Source organism: Calonectris borealis, chromosome 2, assembly GCF_964195595.1.
Source record: "Calonectris borealis chromosome 2, bCalBor7.hap1.2, whole genome shotgun sequence".
Classification (NCBI taxonomy): Eukaryota; Metazoa; Chordata; class Aves; order Procellariiformes; family Procellariidae; genus Calonectris; species Calonectris borealis.
The window spans coordinates 151,458,145-151,478,314 of record NC_134313.1 but is presented as its reverse complement, the minus strand read 5'-3'; the positions used below and the strand labels follow the sequence as shown (position 1 = coordinate 151,478,314).

At 35.3% G+C, this 20,170-nt stretch overlaps 1 protein-coding gene across 1 annotated transcript in view; it reads left to right on the top strand.

Moving 5' to 3' along the window:
• The window catches only part of C2H10orf67 (chromosome 2 C10orf67 homolog), a 47,530-nt gene extending 27,652 nt beyond the window's left edge, over positions 1 to 19,878 (top strand). Inside the window, 5 exon segments of the mRNA XM_075140869.1 lie at positions 8,537 to 8,640; positions 8,738 to 8,797; positions 13,567 to 13,653; positions 15,094 to 15,173; positions 19,688 to 19,878. Of these exon segments, the coding sequence (XP_074996970.1) occupies positions 8,537 to 8,640; positions 8,738 to 8,797; positions 13,567 to 13,653; positions 15,094 to 15,173; positions 19,688 to 19,878 (522 nt within the window).
• The last annotated feature ends 292 nt before the right edge of the window (positions 19,879 to 20,170 follow it).

The window sequence follows — 20,170 nt, the reverse complement described above, 5'->3', positions numbered from 1 at the left end:
GTCCCAGCCTTCAAGGAACAACAATATATGCATCATAAATTTATAGAGCTGAAGGAAATCTGACAAACAGATAAATATATAGAAAGTGATCTTACTGCATTGTAGCTGTCTACTCAAAGGCTGTTTCAGGTTATTAAGAAACCATTGAATTCTCTTGAGATGAAAGTAAAGATTATTGCAAAACAAGAAATGTTATTGGGGTATAGAAGAGTCTGCAAATATATACATAACTAGATTTTTTAATGGTTTTAATGCTTAGCGTAATTTTCAAAAGCCTACAGTCATCTCTCAAACACTTAAAATATGCCCTTGGTCAAGTAAATGTAGTAACTCCACAAAGCAGTTCATTCAAGCAACTCATTTGTCCTTCATGAAATTCTAGTTTCATTTGAAATGTCATGGGAGGGCATTCCAGTGGCTGTGGCCTAACTCATTTTATAAGAAAATTATATGTCTTTGTGTTATTCTTTATGTTTAGGGAGTAACTCTCCGTTTATGCTTCCCTTTTTTCATGCTGAATGATCAAAACCACTTTGATTTATAGGGAGAAAGAGAGGAATTGTGATCTGCTTTATGTAAGTTATCCTCACTTTCCAAAGGCTTACTCTTGTAAGTCCTTCTGCACACTTGCCAACTTTTGAATCCTTTAAATAGAAAAACCTGTAAGAGTAATACGGGAAAATCTTTTAACATTTTAATAGGATTTGAAGGTTTTCCTTTAAAAAATGCTCTTCCCTCCTTTGTAAGAATGATTAGCACTTACGAATCGATAACCAATTTCTGCTAGATGTTTGAACTATTTAAAAACTCATTCTACTATGAGGTTTCTGGATGTGACCATAATCAAATAAAAATGTAATTTGTCATCTGTACCTACTACTACATTCTGTCATTTACTAAAGGTGTGAGGAAAGTTAAACTGCTTGGATTTCTCTTTTGCTACGGATTGTATTTTAAACATTTTAGAAAAATAATTGCCAGGAAAATGTGTATATATATATACTCTTTAACTTTTGCAGAATATTTTTATAATACAGAATAAATGTAGTGAACCATTATAAGGATTTTTTAATTCTCTTACTATTCTTAAAGTTAGATTGAATTTAGGATTCACAATGCCTTTATTTGAGTAAAGGTTGTTGATATCCCTGATCTTCCTAAAACTTCAAATAATAATAAAAAAAAAGTCACTGTTCAGAAGTTAATATCTAAATCAATGAATTAATCAGCCTCACTTTTTGAAGCTGGATTTCCTTCAACAGTTATTTGACATATCCTATTAATCATAGTTAGATTTGGAAATCTATGGCAAGTGGTGAGAACAAGCCATATGCTGAGATAAACTGAACTGGAGCACATCTAGGTTAGTTGAAATATGTGTGATGTTTGAAAGTGGTATTCAATTGTATTAAAACAAAAAATTGATACACTGTTGGTAATTATCTATTCGTTTCTTAGACTTATGGCTCAAAGTGTTATAGTCATAGAGGAATATCCTTTCTTGAAGAATTTAATTTATATTCATGTTTAATGGATTCAGTATCATTTAAGTACTACTTTGACACTTACCCAGATGTCTACTTGCCCTAATGCTTTAATCATACAGTAAAATCTCAGCAGCAATAACATAAAATTTCAATCTCAGTAGCAACGATGTAAAATTTCAACAGAAAATCAGCCTCCACACTACCTCCAAAACCTTTTTCTGTCATTTTAAGGACAATATCTTCCTCAAGCAGGAGGAGATTTTTGTGCAAAGCCAGAAAAGATGCTTAGATACTATGAGAACTGTCTCACTACAGAATTTTCCCTGGTCTTGCACAGATGCGCATCCTACCCCCTAAAGATTATGTAGGGGCTGAAAACTAGGTCTTCACCAGAAACTTGGCTCATATAGCTGTGATGTTGAGGGGTACAGGGGATAAAAAGCTGTAGGCAATAGTTATGTCATTTCTGTACTCAAAAAGCCTACATCCAAGTGTTTCTGCATGCCTACGCTCTTACTGAAGGGTTGTTAGTTTTTCCAGCGAACCTTTCCCAGTGTTGGGCTGATCTGTTTGAAAAGAGTAGAGCATTAGGCTAAAGGTAATGTGGCCAGTTGCAGGAAGGGAAAGATATGAAACTGAAGAGTTAAAAGAAAATTCCAGCTTATATAAAAAACAGCACTTAATGTTTGTGCATGAATCATTCTTTAGATCTCATCTTTTATTCTAGTACAATTTGATAAAATAAGAATTTCAGTTTTTCCAGCATTCTATGACGTATAATTTTTGTGGTTGCAAATGCTTTTTTCCTTTTGCATCTTTTAGTATTTTGTGAATTTTCCTATTATAAATGTGTCAAAAATCCACTATCCATGGACCAAGTCTGTCCCTGTCTGAGTATACCTGAGGAACCGAAGGAGTCTTGATTATAGTTTCACCTTTAAAATAACCATTCTTCTCTTGTTAGAAATGATTTAAGGAGTTTGAAACACTGCTAACATTTGTCTGTGTTAATACCTGATTATCCTGTTCTATCTGTCATCATCCTTGGCTGTATAATATTTTTTGACCAATTTACTGCTGCTATATTGCAGTCTTTTTTCCTGTTAGCTGAATTTCTAAGAATATCCCATCCATAATAATTGTAGCTCTGTTATGTTTTTAGTAGTACTCATACTGTTGTCCTTTCTAGTGCCTACAACCTTCATAACTGCTATTATGCTTTAAAACACATCAGAGATAATGGGATTTTAACCTGGTGAATTAAGAATTCATTTATCAAAGCTGTATGGTTTTGTATTGATATTGATCAATACTGTATTGATCCTGCAAGAGAGTACATGAATCCTCCTCCATGCACCCTTCTAAAAAAAGGAAAGCACGCTTATTCCCTTCAGTCTCTTAAACAAGCAGATAAATGCCCAGACCTGACCACTCCTCACCAGCCATCACAAGGGGGATGTGGGGATGTCCAGGCCTAACCTGACATCCTGCCCACAGCTCTACAGTCCTGGGAGGATGGTGCCTCGCAGAAACCATGTAGACTTTGGCATGGGCTGAAGTGCTTTCAAGATGCAATCTGCTGTTAATGAGTAAAACACTAAACGACATTGGTAAGGTTCTGCTGTATAGCTTGATTAATTTTTGAATGTGGGTTTGAAGGAACACACAATAGCACATTCAATAAAGTTCAATTACTTTTCAAATACTATTCAATTACTATTAAGTACACATACGGTGTTAGCTGATATTTTGCTCGGTGTTTGTACTGTAGCAGATTTGGTTGTGTGATTTTGTTTTGTAGATAGAGCAGGGGACACCTAGAAATTTTTATGTGTCTAGATAAGGATTATATTTACACTGGAAAATCCATTTTGAAGATTTTAAAAGTAATAGGATATCTGTTTATACTCTGTTTCGGCTGATGACTGCATACTGCACTGTTGATAAAACAGGATATATATGCAAGAATAATTAGTGTTTATTACAGATAAACACTAATTCCAGAGATGGAAAAGGATATTAGAATCATAGAATCATAGAATCATTTAGGTTGTAAAAGACCTTTCAGATCGTTAAGTCCAACCATAGATCATTCTAGTTAGTCCCATCAATGGGGAGGTTTTTCTTATTGAATGTTTTTCATTATTTTCTTAATTTAGAGCAAATAGTTCATATCCAAGTAATACCATGATGGGAAGGGTATAATAGTAGAACAGAAAGAGTGTCAAAGATAATAGGATTGCCACAGTTCCCCTGAAATCTGTTTCATAACCTCATGTCTCTTATTTGTAGTTCCATTTCTCAGTTTCATTCTGTTTTCTAACGTCCCTAAATTCATCCCTTAATTCCTAATATTTAATACAGACTGAATTATTTACTTCCTTACTATTTATATTCTTCAAGATTTACTCTTTGTTATTGTAAAACCTTGTAATAATACCATAATTAATGGGAAAAAATATTCCTAGGGTTTAAATCTGTCCGATTAATACTGTTGAGGCTCATTCAAGTTTGCCAAATCTTTCTGAACTTAAGTAGATTAAAAGGAGTGAATTTTCTATATGATCTTAACAGGCATTTATAAAACCATTTTGATGCCACTTGGATTGCAAGAAGTAGAAGCTATAAATATATCTAAAAAAGAGGATGGTAGTCTTTGGCTTGCACATAAATCTTAAAGTTCTAGATTTTTTTTTTAAATGGCTCAAGTAATTGTAATTTCAGGACTTATGGAAGAAGAAAGAGTACTCCTGAAATTCCCCACAATAGAAGATTCTGAGTCAGGTCACTGTGTCTGATAGTTACCACACTCTTCTACATTAGGCATAAAGCGAAAATCCGTCAAGCCCTCTGAGCGAGTCTATAAAGCCATTGTATCTTCATCCATCTCCAGGCCTCCATGGCTGTTCAGCCAACAGCATTTAGTTTTAGAACCTTTTAGGCAATTAGGAGTCTTGTCCAGGGTGAAATCTAATCATATTTTGAAATGCAGTAGTTAATAGTTTTTAGCAATATAGCTATAAGTAGCTTTTTGTACTGAGATAAGTAGGATATGTTGTATTTCAAACTTTCACCTTTTAAGATGAAAATGAGATTGGGAGGACGGGGAGATGTTAAAAAAAAGCTAGTTGCAGAATGCTCGTTCCTATTGAGTAAGTTACAGTTCCAGTCTGAAAGCTAAGTGTGTTTGAACAGTAGATGAAAAGCTTAGTGAACATGAAAAACTTCAGTTATTAGATTCTGGCCATGCTTAATTTGCTAAAAATTAATTATGTATTTGATTACATACCTGAAATATATGAAGGCCTCCCCTGAAATATAGTTCTTATAATAACCATGCTAATCCGCAACATCCTAGCTTACACTACAGAGGAGCTCAACTTCCTTACCAAAGTTAAATTTTGGAATCCTGTTCAATAGGATTCATATTTTGATTTCCAGGAAGCAATAGACTTTATCTGCAAGATTTAGATCGAGGTTCAGTTCTTTTACATTGCCTGAGGTACTGAGGTGTTGTAACAATGCTGAAACACTAGCTAAGCAATAACTTCCTCTGCCAAATATGTGGTTAGTTTTCATCTGTACTAAGCGGTGTATCAAACAAACTTATGTAATGATATTTGGTATTTTTGCAAACTATTCATTTGAAAACAACATGCCTTCATAATTCCTATGACATAAAAGGAGACAAATATATAGTTATGTGCTGGGAACACTTCATTAGTGACACAGAGAAAGGATTTCCTGTAGAACAGATGGCCCTTGTAGTGTTAACCAAACTGTTCATCTAAACCAGCATTGTCTGGAACCTAATGCCCTCGGGCAAGGATCCGACCCAGTTGTGGAGGGGGACCATGCAATCATGACAGATGGTCATGTGTTGAGGCAGTCCAAAGACCATGCATATGTACCAAGGGTGGTTGTTGAGAGCTGAAGCCCACAGTGGAGAATATTCAGTAGGCTTATGGTTATGGGGTGTCCTAGTGTCCTACTCTGAACAACATTAATGTAAAAAAATGAAGGCACGTGAGACCTTAAATTGAATGGAAGGAAGAAAGCAATAGTTTCTTGGCCCTTCACCCGGGTTTCATTGGATAGATCAATAGGGGGCAGAAATTTGTTTCATTAGCTTCAGTCAGCTTAAAGAGGGTATAAAGTTTAGTCCATCATTCTGCAGTGAGCTGAATGAGTGACAGTAATAAATACTTAGAATTATACATTTCCAACTTTTGAAAAGCAAAAATTTCAGTGCACTAATGCACTAATGGTTGGTACATTAGTGTTTAGTGTTTCTTATCAATTTTATATATAAATCTAATAAAATCTTAATTAGGCCTGCCTGAGGTTTTAAAGATGCAGGATATGAAATACAGTTTAGATAGCAAGGACTTTTCTGATCAAGAGACTGATCAAGACTCCTTCTGTATTAAGAATAGGTTCAATCAGCTGGAGATGCTCTTGAAAAGGGGCAGGAGTCTCACTTGTCTTCAAAAGTTGAATTCAATCCAATTTATGGTTGCTTTCCACATTTGAAAAGAGGTTTGCTCTTCTTTTCAGCCAGGAAGAGCATAGTTTTGAGAGATACATGTGATGACAGAGATTTCAGTAATTTCAGAGAGGAGTAAATAAAAATAAAGTAGAAAGAATATCAAAGCACAGAAGGGATTAAAGTGATCTAATGAGAAACATGGTAATGCTTTGCAATGAGGAAAAGGAGTGAGCTGGAAAAATATAATGGAGGGAATTTATATGTTTGAAATTGAACTGGTTGAAGCCTAGAAATTAGCTGCTGTTAGCACTGGTTTTAAAGTGGGTTTTTTACCACCTTTTAACAGAAAAAGCTACAGGCAGCACAAGTGCAACTGCCATTCATTTCTTTTTAACTGCCATACTGAACTGGAGTTGGGAAGCGCCACTGCTTCGGCAGGGGACCATCCCAAGAGCTGGGGATCTTCAGATCGTGGAAAGTCTTTAGACGTGGCCTTTTCTACCCTGCCGTGTCCCAGCAGTCAGTAAGGGTATCAGTAAGGGTTACAGAAGCCCTATTATGCTTATATTTCAAGCAGCTGGGAATCAAATCTTGCGGGTTTAGAGCTGCTTTGCACCATTATCCCATGGCTTGAGATCTAGCCCATTTTGTGTATAGCTGCAATGGGCCTGAATCCGCTTTTACAAACTCTCCATCTACCCAGCTATATTGCCACTGAAATCTAGTATAAAATCCATGTGTGGAAGGAGAATTTGGCCATGCAATTGGTTTTGCAGTCATTTAGTAATAATTAATATTTACCGTGAATTTCATGTGCAGCTTTCATAGTATGTAGATAAAATGACTTTTCTTTATTTAAAAAGGCCTGATACTGCAATGTATCTGCAATACTATCTATTCTTTAACTCTGGTGTTTACACCCCTGAACTAGCCACATAGCTACCAACGTGTGTATTTGAGAGAAAGTGGAATGTCTCTGCAGCTGAAAAAACAAAATGATGACTTGATCTGGATAGGGCTAGGGTTTAATACAAAACACTCCCCAAAGCTTGGAAGTTCTGTTCAAACAGGCGGGTGGATAATGTATTTGAATTACCAGGTTCATGTCCAGTGTGTCTGTGTGGAGACCTGTGGAAATGTAACAGGGATGAAATATCTCTTGGGGGAGGGAGTATGTATTTGTGTGAGGTGTGAAGAAGCAGGGGGAGATGGCTGGGGAGAGGACTGAACAAGCATCTCATCTTTGTTTTTTTCAGGTTTGCTCTGTGCTGTGTAGAATATAATTTGCAGTTGGAAAAGTAATATATATGACACCCTGCTGAGAGAGAATGGAAGACTTCAGGTTGCTTAGTTTCTTTCAGATTTCTGATATGGCATGCCCAGTCAATGGTGCTCTCTTTCCCTGAATGATAAAAGTATTACAGAAAACTAAAACAGGTTTGTGTGCTCATCAGACTTTATTTGTCAGTTTTCAGCACTGCAGGAAGAAGAAAAAGAAGTTATAATGACCAATCTGCCAATGCAAAGTGAAACTGAGATGATAATGCCTGAGGAGAAAAGAGAATTGGAAAAGGCACATCTCACAAAACAGAAATATCTTACAAAACAGAAGAAAGAACTTACTGACAAGGTGATCTTTTAGTTATTACAAGCTAATACGTTTAGGTATATGTTTTATATACGTTTATATACAGGCCTTTTTAAAGTCTATGGATCTCACAGAAATATTGCATCTTTAACATTTTAGTTACTAAAGTAATGGTAGTAGTAGACATCTACGTAGCAGCTTTATCCCAGGACCTTACAGAATTTCTCATTACATTCCTCTGAGAGAAAAAGGAATCAGCTTCCCAGAAGGGAGAGTGAAAATCCAAAGTCACTGTGTCTAAGTTGTATGGCATGGATGCTCCGTGGGCACCTGCATAGGTACTTCCATCCAATCATCCAGACTGGAATTGTGCCACAGCTCCCTTCTAGTCTGTGTACCTGGATTTTCCTATCTCTTACACTTGACATGGGACTGATTTGAGTCAGGGCATCCACACAAAAAGATTAGGAAGCATTCCTGGACCCAAACATAGACATAATCGTGAAAATCAGAGTTAGGTCTGAGTCAGGAGTTCAATTCTTTGTTCTAATCACTTGACTATATACTTCCCACAAACTACTGGTTTTGCCTTGGGGAATTTATGATGATAGGTCTTGAGTCCTCATCCATTTAAGGCAATGGCAATTTTACCATTGATAGCAGTAAGATGAGGTTCAGACACATATACATAGGACAAGATTGCATTTAATTATCCATAGTGCTCTTTTTATTGTAGTTGCCAAAATGTTACCTAACTGTCGCAATCCTTAGAAACAAAGAAAAAGAATGAGATGACTTTGAACTACTGGCTTAGGTTACAAAACCTTTCAATTTTTAACAGGATACTGGAAATATCTAACAGCCCTGAAACAGAAAAACTAGTCCCAAGAACAGCACTATGTATGAGCAAAACTTTGTATTTGTTTTTGCATAGTTGGTGAAGAAAATAAACACTGGTTTACTTACTTTCAGATAACATATGTAGTACCTGAGCAGCAAGCTGCTGAAAGAACCCTGACTGCTGAAATTGAGAAACTGAAGAAACATAAAGGTCAAGAAAGGCAAACCACAGAAGGGTAGGGGCCAAAATTTTTAAGATGTGCTTTGAAGACATTTAAGAAGCCTCTGTGTTGATTTAACTTCTTCTCTTTACACTTTTTTTTTCTATCTTAGAAAGGAAGCTGAGCAAAGTAATACAATATGGAAAAAGAAATTCCAGATTCTGCACAACAGGTTTAGTAGTATTGCATGGATTGCACTGATAAAATACTTCAGGCCTATAGATTTTGCAAATTATATTTGTGAAAATTAAGGTAGTTACATGCATTATTCTGTTACCTAGTCATCAGCATTTGAGGATGTAATAGCTAGGTTTAAAGAATTGGAATTAAATATTAATGGACTGAAGAATATACTGTTAACCTGCTTGTAACAATGATAAACACTTTAGACAGATAATTTTGTATGATTGTGTTAATAGTACTCAGAGTTCTTAAAAACAAAATTTGTTTTGTGTGCTATCAGACTGCATTTTCCTTTAATGTCTTTCTTATGGCAGCCTTGAATGAGCTTTGAAGATGTTAATACTCTTTTTTTAGCCTATTTGTTTCTCTTTATCTTCTTTCCTAATGCCCCTCTTTCCCAGAATTCTTTTTCATGGCCCGTGTGCCATACTTCACCAGTTTCTGTCACTACACTTTCTCTCCCAGAATCACAATGCTTTCTTCTGGTTTTCATGTGATCACAGTTCTCCTTTATGCATACTCTTTTCCTCGGCCAGTTTTCTCCTCTGCTCTATCCATCCTCTCTGCAATCTTCATCTTCCTTCTCTATATTCTGAAACATTTTGACTGAAAAATGCTGATTGTCAAAACCCACAAATTCCTTCTAATCATCAAATGTAATGAACTTCTAGCAAAAGAACACAGAGGCTCCCATTGAGCTCTGCTCAGAGTGATAGAGACCAGCTGAGAATTGTAGTGCTTCTAGGTCACACAGCTCCAGCACAACTGCTCGGGACATAGCTTTCTCATTTGCCATGAAGCTGTGACTGAGATTGAAAACCTTGAAAAAGTTATGAATTCCCTTGGTCTAAAGCTGGTCCTAGTATAAATCTTGCCCGTTGAAAAAGCCTTAAGCTGTTTCTTGGGCAAGTAGCACTTGGACAGCCAGATGTGCTACAGCTACATCTATACTGACAATTTTTAATGGTGTAGATACTCACATTTGTCCTTGCGCCTTGGTTCTCTATCAGCCTCAGTGTGTCTTTATTGCTTCACTAATATTCTTTTTTGGAATAGAGCAATCAATTCCTCAAGACAAAACCCTAAAGCAGTTCTGATGCTCGTTTGTTCCCTATAGGCAGTACAGATGAGATGGCATGCCCACATAACATCAGGCCACATCTCAGAACATGCAACATATGTGTTTGGCACCATGCTATAAAAACACCTCTCTCGTAGGCCATGACGTAGACTAGCGCTATTTTAGGTAGAAAACTACAGACTAAGAATATCTAAAATCCACACATGTGCCCTATGGGACCCAACCTGGCCCAGTATGAATGCAACCAGTCCACTCTGGAGGTCACTGGTACTGACCAATGTGGACAACAAGTTGTGTGGCATGTCTCAGGTCTATGATTTTCTCCCTGCAGCAAAATATTTTGGTAGTGCGTATCTTCTGCAGTGCACTCAGCGTCTTTATGGTCTGAAGAAGCACGCAGGATTTACTAAGAGAACTCAACAGCACGCAAACGGGGTGGAAAACCTCGATAGCCTCCATTCTAACAAGGGTTGCCAGAGCTTCCAGAGTCCCTACTATGAACCTAGGAACTGGAGACTGAAAGCTCTGGGACAACATGTGGAAGCTGTAGGGTTTACAGCCAAAGATAGTTTGTGTGTGAGTGTTGCCTGGAATGGCAGGATAGGAGAGCCATAGCAGATGCCAAAAGATTTTAGTATGTTCTTGGTGGCATCTTTGCTACTGATGTAGGGATGAATCAGACTCAAACTTTAATTTCAAATTTATGGAGTCCTGATGGAATCTATTTAATCTTGTAAAGATCATATTTCATTTTTTCCAAGATTTTTTTTTCAGAATTTCAAGTTTATTTCAAATCCATCTGGACTGATACCAAATTTTAAAGAACAAAATTTCCCACCAACTGCACATTCTACTGTATTTCAGACAGTTCTTTTCCTGTGTTTTTTTGTCTCCACAACACCATGGAAATGCAGTAATTCCTGTCCTACAAATGGTGAACTGTAATGAAGGTACATCCATTGCACAGCAAACTCTCTGTATTGTACTTCATGCTTGTTTAGTTTGATACAATATCTCTAAGGTCAATGGATAGTTTCTCATTAAGTTCAGTATTCATTGAAATAGGCCCCAAGTTATCTTCTCATCTGAAAATGATGAGAATAGAATACATTGATAACATAATGACAGTATTATCGGTGTGTTTAGTAATAATGCAAGTCTCTGTAGAAAAATAAAGTTCTGTTATTCTTACCAGGTCTACTTCAATGAGTACACACTGTGTTACCTGAATAGGTAGGTACTGGAGGATTTTTTTAACAGAGACCATTAAAGTTACTTGCTTAAGTAAGAGGTTAATCTGTGATTTTATACATAGCTAGTCTTTGTAACATCATAGAAACAGATTCATTTTGATGAAAAGCCAATTAATGGTGAGATCTAAATAGACTACAGGAACATCCTTATTTTTGCTTTTTTTTTTCTAATAGTTTATTAAAGAACCATGCAAATTATTTTTTCATGACAGTGTGACTATCTGGGCAGCAGATATTTGCCTTGAATTTAGCCTGTATATTGTTATAATTTTATTATACTCATATTTTTACAAAAATAACTATAAAATATGTGAGCCCTCTTGTGGCCGAAATATCTTCTGTGTGTCTTATGAAATTATCAAAGACTGTGTGGTCTGGTGACTGAAATGCCTGAAAAATATCTAGAGAACATTGAATGTAAATTTGTTTAGTTAATACTTCTAATGTCAGTTCTCCTTCATTCTTCATAACAATTAAATCTGCTTAAGTTTTCCTTTACATCTTTCTTAATTTACTGTTTGTAGCTAAAATGCCCATGACGTTCTGGATTTGTAACCAGACACAAACAGGGCACAGAACTCAAAGATTTCTAATAAATTTGTCTGTTTTGGTAGAATTGCCATGAAAGATGCTTGTTAATGTAAAATGGTTTTTGTGAAGATCTTTTTTATGATACAGGGTTTTTTCCTTTAAAATTTTCATGCATATCAATGATTTGAGTCATAGGACCAAACATGACTATCAGTCAGAGTTGTCTTAGTTATTACTGAACTGGAGCTGAATTCTGTGGTGATTTTGAGGCAGAAGAGACTATATTTCATTGCCACTTATCACTCTTTCCTCACAAATTCAAGGAAGAATAATCCAAGCCATCCAAACTACATACTCTTATTTAAGAAAAATTCTTATCACCTGATACAATAATTTTCACCTTTTTCAAGTTTTTTTGCTTCCCTTCATTAAAAAGGTCTGTTTGTGCAGTGTAATACCTCTATTTGTAAAGAAAGAGGAAAAGTTTTACAGCTGTTCAAATTACCTCATGAACCGGACCTTGAGAAATTACGTAGCAATTTTCATTGATTAGACAAAATATCAGCACGCTGTGGTTAAAGTTATAGTAAATTTACAGACAGGAAAAGGATGGAATTTTAAATTCAAAGTATGTATTCTACTCCTCACAGATTTTTCCACTGCATAAGGTCTGTTACTTTACTCATACATTTAATGTAATATATTAATGGCATTTTAATGTATATGTGTCCCATGGATTGCTGAACGCTTACTGGTTATTTGTTCTAGTTTTGCTGATCGATAGTGCTTGCTTAATTATTTTCCCTGAGGCCTGAAAAAGATACAAAAAAGTACATTTTTTTGTAACTGGCTATTTTAAAGTTGTGCTGGAGAGTATTGATTGCAATATCTTAACCTTCTTCTGTATCACGGTGTTTGTGGTACTTGTGTAAAATTATTTATTTATGACACAGCTATATATATATGTTAAAGAAATACAAACTATCAACACATCTATTTATATTTTTCTGGTTTAATCTGGTCTTTTATTTTTGTTTTCTGCTATTTTTATTTGTGTTTATCACAATCTTTTCAGTAGTATGTAATCAGATTAAAACTGGAGTGTATTTGTTCATTCTTGCTCTGTTACGCTGTATCAATTTTTTTCCTAAAAAATGTAACATACATTCATACATCAAAAGAGCTGCCATATTCACAAACATACTTGATGTTCATTGTTAAAATGCATTGTATCATCACATCCTTTGTAAACTCTCAAGGGACTCTTTGCAGAGAGTCACTGTAGAATGAACAGAATTGAAAATTTCTAGTACCTGTTACCCTATAGAAACTATATGCACAGGAAATACACAGGAGTTTGTAGAAAATATGTCAGAGAAGAGGCAAAGATTAGTGAATTTAGTGAGGAGAGAAAAAAGCCAAACCTTGTATTCATTACTGGCGAAATGAGGTAAGTTTCTCATTTTCAAAATTTGAATGAGTGCAAATATTAATTGGGCAGAGCAGTGGGTAATAATTCATGGATTGATTGATTTCTTTAAATAAGAGGAATCCAGCTGCAGTGTTTTTTGACCAGCGTTCAATGTTATTTTAAATGGAAGCGTCTCCTAAGATTAGCCACTGATGGTGAAAGTGCTCTGAACTTGAATTCAACTGATTAACGATCATACGAGACAGATTGAGGCTACCCAGAACCAATATGCTCCATCTATACTTTAGAGTCTCTTATATTTACAACTCTCCAGTGAATATCAATCAAATGTCTGCTTCATTACAGTTTTGATATTTTGATACTTTGGAAATTCGATTTCAGCATGTTTTTAATTATATATTGTAATTCTTAAGAATGACAACAGGCTAATGTCGGTTAATTTAATGTAAAAATCTTTTCAGTCTGCATGTGATTAAGGATGAGATGTTTCTTAGACAAACCCTGCAATGCCAGTTACTAGCACTTAAATGTACACCTCTCATCAGACAGTAAGTAAAGACAAGGCAACAGGTTTCTTTTATTTAATGCTTCGTTTCTATCAAAAGAAAGATTTCAGAAAGGTCTTCAGTCAACCTCCCTTTGGATGGACCTGGGTTAGCACAACTTCATATTGTCTCTAGGTCACGTCAGGTTGTGTTCTTGCAAATCAGACATAAAATACACCGCGCTTGGAGGAATTTAAGAAAATTATTTTGGCAGAACAGAATTGGGAGGTGTAAATGTTTAAAATTCATTTATCGTACGGCAGTTTGTCTTAAACAGGAGAATTACTTTTATTTCCTTCATACAGAGTGGCATGTGTTTTGTCCCCTTTCATGCTGTTCTGACAGCATGGTAAGAATTTCAGGGAGGCTGAACAAGGGTGGAGCTTGTCAAATTGAAAGCATTTTGAGTTTACCATCCCTAGCATAATGATGTTCAAACACAGAGTTGCATTAAAATAGGACCTTCCAATGATTTTTTTTCCTGATTGAAGTCACATATCAAATTTAGTTGCAAATATATTGAACTTTCAATGTAAAAGATGTACAATTCAGGTATGGTCAAGTTAAAACATAATCCCCTGATTTAAGAATGATTATACAGTGATGGCAATTCCATATTCAATTAGAGTCAACAAAATGTTACATCCTTTTTAAAAATATTTTATTAATGTTGATTTCTCACTTAGCTTATACGTCTTACGCTACACCTGCTTGAAATGTGTTTCTTATGTGATTAGCACGTTACTTACAGGTGGCTTGTGCTGTTTGTGTTGAAAATGATACAAGAGTTATGAAAGGATTCAGAACTGGTTTATACTTGCCTTCAACTTTGGTATGTAACTTCTTTTGTTTTTTCTAAACATAAATGTTTAAATATGTTCTGTACTTAATAATGATAACATTTTTGGCAATTTTGTGCAGTGTAGGATAAGACTTTTATATATCCAAGAGTCAACATTTATCATTTGCATAATGGAAGATTGTTTCAATGGGAGAGTTTCTTAATGTCAGACAACGACTTGCTGCAGACATGTACGGAATTTCCCATTTCTCTACAATATGAATTATGATTATTTACATGCGTTTTATATTCTTGTTTATTTTTTGAAATATTTAACATATTCAAATTTTCTGAGTTTTTTGTTTTCAAATGCATGCAATAACAAGTATTTATGAAAAGCATGCCAGCTTCGGTGTTAAAGCCAGCTGCAATACAAAAAAAAAAGAAAAAAATTATGTGCCTGCAATTGTAACCATCTGCATATGAACTGAAGTAGTATTGTCTCAGTGGTTAGCAAGGCCAGTGTAAGCCTGATTCATCCAGTACTGAAATAAATGGGAAAACCAAAATTACTTACATGAAAAATTAATGGGTTTCTGAAGTTATGAACACTGCCAGTTGCCTAACCGGTAAGAGTTTAATTTGTCTTGCTACCTTTTAAGCCTAATACCTCAACCTCAGTGGGTAGATTATGAGATTACTTCAGAGGATGAAGAGTTCTATACCCAGTTTGTGAGCACAGGTAGAATCTTTATGAGAAATATATGTCACTCAACTGGGATTATTGTTTGAAATTCTGATATCTAATGTAATGTGAACATGAAGGCCTATCTGATACAATTATTTATGACAGAAAATGACAGGGATCCAGAGGCCAACGTAGCACCAGAAGATATTCAGGTGGAAAAAAAATTACATTTAAGTAAAGGCTGGTGAAGAATAAGGTATTGTTCGCGTTGCTATAGCAAATTACAGAAAAGATACCAAGGTTACAAAAATAATCAGCTTTCCATTTTAACCATCAGTTCACATAAAGTTAATAACGAACAATTTTCAGTGAAAAGCATCCTGAAGTATCTCTTTTCAGTTTTCTAAACAAATCTCTGCAAATAGCAAAGGATGAATTGACTTTCAGATGCTTCTCTCAGAAGAGAACTTAAAAATAGCTTAGCAATTCTTTAAAAAAAGTGAAATTTTTCAACAGGAATATTAGATGTCTAAGTGCTTAAAATTATGGGTATTAATACTCTACATAGTATACTAGTGTGTCTATTTCTAACAGCAGTCAAATTCACTGTATCCATGATTGCATGACTTTCTTTAAATGATTGAACTGAATAAAACTAGTTTCTTAAGCAAGATAATAGAAATGTGCCTTATCATGTCATAACAAATTGCTGGTCAGGAATACATGCAGATATAGATATAGATATAGATATAGATATACATATACATATACATATACATATACATATACATATACATATACATATACACAGAAATACAGCCTTGTCTGTATATATTTGTCTGAAATATATGAATATATATATCTGTAAATATTAAATTCCTCATGTTCTATCCTGCAAAAAGGGCATGTATGAAACAATTCCAGTTCTCAAAACTGAGTGGAAATATTTATGCTTATTTTAATTAAAATTGAGTCAGGCCCTAAAATAGTCTCTCAAGAATTAAGGCCATATTAGGTTTGGCTTAAATGCTGGTACCTGAAATATCTCTTGAGGGGAGGGTCTTCAAGCACTCATTACTAAGCTAAGCATGAGAATTGTTTATATAAGTCTCATTTCTGTATTTTATAGCGGTTTAGTATTTCTTTGTTTTAAGAACAGTTTTAATTTTATTTCTTTTTCCTGGATTTCAGATGAACTTAACTGTAACTTGGCTTTCTAGTTATTTAGTCAACCAATAGCTTCTAATCAACCTTGATAAGAAAGTATTTCTCCTCTAGCCCCCACTATATTCCCACTTTACAGAAGTGCAGAAAGAAGACAAAGATTAATTTCTTAGACTTCTAAATGCAACAAAAATGGACAGTGTTTGAAGGTGGCGAGTCCGAAATTTGTGATGCATAGTAACCTACTCTGCAATTTAAGTATTTCTTTCTGACTGCTTAGCTGAACATATAGTTGAACGTGATCGTATTTCTCCAGATCTCTCTTTCTTGTAAGATTTTACAAGGGTTTGATGTATTGTCATCTCTTTCCATGAGAAATCACAGATGAACTTAATTCCATTTCAATACTGAATTCTAATAATATCACCATGGAACTGTGCATTTGAAGAACATTATGAGAACTTTTTTAACCTCTACTTTTGTTTGCTATGGGGTAGGTATCAAAACCATACTTCAACAATAATGCATCAAAACTTTAATACTAATCTCTCTTCTTTTCAATATCTCTGCTATTAAAAAATAAAAAGCATAATAACCATTAAGTACAACACTGTTCACTATGTCTCTTAGAATGCTAGTTAACAGGTTTTTTGTTTTGACATACAATGTCATGGTTTCATTACTCAAGCCTTATGATTCCTTCTCCAGCAAAATATTTAAAAACATCTGCTTAATATCGTGTGTGGATAGCACTCTTTTAGTCCAGTATCTATTCTTATGGCTAAAACCAAGTATGCACTCTTAAATGTTTTGGTGCAAGTAATTCTTCACGTGTATTTCTCGCTGACTTTATAAATTTAGATAATTGCTACCTTTTCTACATTTGTGTCGCTAAATGCACGAATATAATTTAAACATTTCTCTTTGGTTTTGTTATACACTTTAACCAATGCCAGCTTTTACCTTGGACATTGCTTTACTCTTTGTGTTCTGTTTCTGTAACTCTTCTCCAGTCCTTTTTCTGATTCTGTATGTAAAAGCTACTTGTGCTGGGATTGGTAAATAATAGTGGTAAGGGCAACCACGAAGAAAGAGATAATACGTTGTACATCACAGTACTTTACCTTTCTGATTAACCATCTTCTTTTTCCTTCTTCTAGTCAGCTGTTTGCTGAGGCTATGAACAAAGAGCTAAGTTAGCTCTGTATGGCTTTGGAGCATGATTTCAGTGTCAGTCTGTAAAATTTTCCCACGTGTAGAATGTCAAGAAAGAAATGAAATTAAAGAGAACAGAGGTGGTTACATTCAAAAGGACTTGGATCTATTACATTTGGTGGCATTCGTGCTGCCGGTGACTATTTTATCTGACCCAGAATTCAAACGAAGGAGTCTTCGGGGAGCAGGGAAAAGAGTTCTTTGTTTCCAAATTTTATGTTAAAGTATGGTTGTCTCAGAGACACAATTCTGTTTTTCAAGACATGGGATCAGAAGGCTTGGAGGCAGCCTCTAAGAGAACATTTTATTTTGACTGGGTAAGTAGGGATGTTTGAGTGTTTATTACTCCGTTGCACATGAGGTGGCTTCTGTTCTTGATATGCAGATAAAAGTCTAATTGCTTCAATGACTGGAGGTTTCACACTAGTTTCCTTTACTCTACAAAGACTGTCTAACAAATGCATAAGCCTTGCAGATACCTACCAAGCAGGAATTTGTCCAACTGGGCACTGTTACTGACCTCTCTTGGTAATTGCCCATGTTTCTGGGAATTTGAGCCAAATGTTGTATCATTTTTTTCTCTCTCTCAAAAAAAAGACAGTTCATCTATGTGAAAGGACTTCTGAACTGTCTTCCTTCCTTTTCTCCCATCTTCAACCTCTAATAGGTACAGCAAACTAGTCTTTTGAGACTGATCTGGAGAGTTTCTTGACTGGCTGTTTCCTTCTTTCTACCACCATTACTACGGTAATTTCCACCTGAGTTTTTCACAGAGGATGAACAGAGGAAAAACAGGCATAACAGAGCCTGTGATTCTTTGGTTTCCCAAGTGCAATTATGACTCCATCCCATATTCAGATGCCAAATGTTATTCAGTAGTCTTCGCAGTCTTTTGCTTACCAAAGTCTCAGGGGAAGAGGGAAGCTATGGGGCTTCAAACAAAGCATAGCAAAACATAAATGCAATTGCATTTCAATATGATCAAGAACTCATGGAAAATCTTCTCCATTCTCTTTTAACAAGCCAGAAGCACGTTTCAGATTACAGAATAGTAATATGGACTTGTTTTAATTCTTCAAACCTATAACTGTTACTGAATATTGGCTGAATGAAGAAAAAAATGTAGATTTTTTTTGAGATACTGAAAGGTGATCAGCTGAATTGTGACTGTTGAAGTAGAAGGAAACCATACTTTCAGCAACAAGGTTATCAGTTTTTGCTGGTGGTTTGAAAGAATTGCTGCTATCTTCAGTGGGGCAACATGGAGCACAAAGGAAAATAATGTGATTGAGAATATGCCTATTTTTGAAATACTTCAGCAATTGTTTCCTTAACAAGACCAGCTTGTCTGCTCATCTTGTTCTGATGATGCTTAATGTTTATATTATATGAGACTATTTATAGCATTCATAGATACTTTGTAAATGCCTGCTCTAAGCTATTTTAGACTTCATATGTACCAAGGTTCAAAGTTAAAAGTTCAGGTTATTTTTGGAATTTGTTGGAGTAGACAAGGTGACAATCTGGGGTAGAGGATGAATTGATCCCACCATTCATAGGACCCACCGCTGGTATCATAGCAGCCTAGAACATAAGGTGTTATTATGCCTTGCTCTGATTTTTTAATTTAAAGAAGCAAACTATTTTTCGCTAAGTAGTAGTGGGAAATGTTCCTGTAACCTGAATTCTTTCACTGGAAAATGCTTCTAAGGTCTGAGCAACTGAGTTTCTACATGCCATCCCAGAGACTGGTTTTCTTTGATGTTGTACTGTGTTTTGTTTTCAGCACTTTTGAAAGAAAAAAAAAAAAAGGCATTAGTTAGCCAAACAAGAATATTCACTGCAGCATCAATTTTACTGAAATGAAAATATTCCCTCAACTAGAGAAAATTATTAGAAACAAAGTTCTTGATTAATTTCCTTTAAAGCAATCCTAACCCTGATACTTAAAAATGATTGAAAAATAGTTAGAATGAATTCATCTGTTCACTTATGCGAAGGAGTGTATTGAAAACTGTGACTGAACAGAAGACTCCTCCAACATATAGTGATGTTTTGTCTTCTGCATAGAGCTTGATATCTTTCTCATTAATAGTTGATTAGATTGTAGAGTGTAATGTTTGCATGCATAATTGAAGCTATACAGAAATAATTGTTCTAATTACCAGTGCTATATAATGTCATTCCAGTTATAGACCCGTACTGCTGGGTAATGTCTGCCCTACAGGTTCCCCTCAAAGAGGATATGGGATATTCTGAAGGAATCCTTCGTATTTTCAATGACTCTTCTGCCCTGCGACGTCTCTTCTTGACAGCTGATAAACTCTGTGTTGAATATTCTGTAGTAACCAACCTCATCTGTGCTTCCATATCCGAGTGAACTATTAGAAGGCATCCAGTCTATTTGGCCATATGGATTTTCTGTTTTGTACCCCTACCCCCTCTCTTGTCATGGATACTGCTGCTGATGGAATGAACAAGACACAAAGGTCCTAAGAAAATGAACAATTTTTAATTAGATGAAAAAACTCTCTCTCATCTCTTCCCGATTCTCTACCTAGCTTTATTTGCAAGATACACTTGTAAAATGCTTTACCTTTTCTCTCTCATGGGATTATTTCTACAGGCTTTCTGTGAAGATTTTGAACATTCAGCTGTCATAGTATGTACAG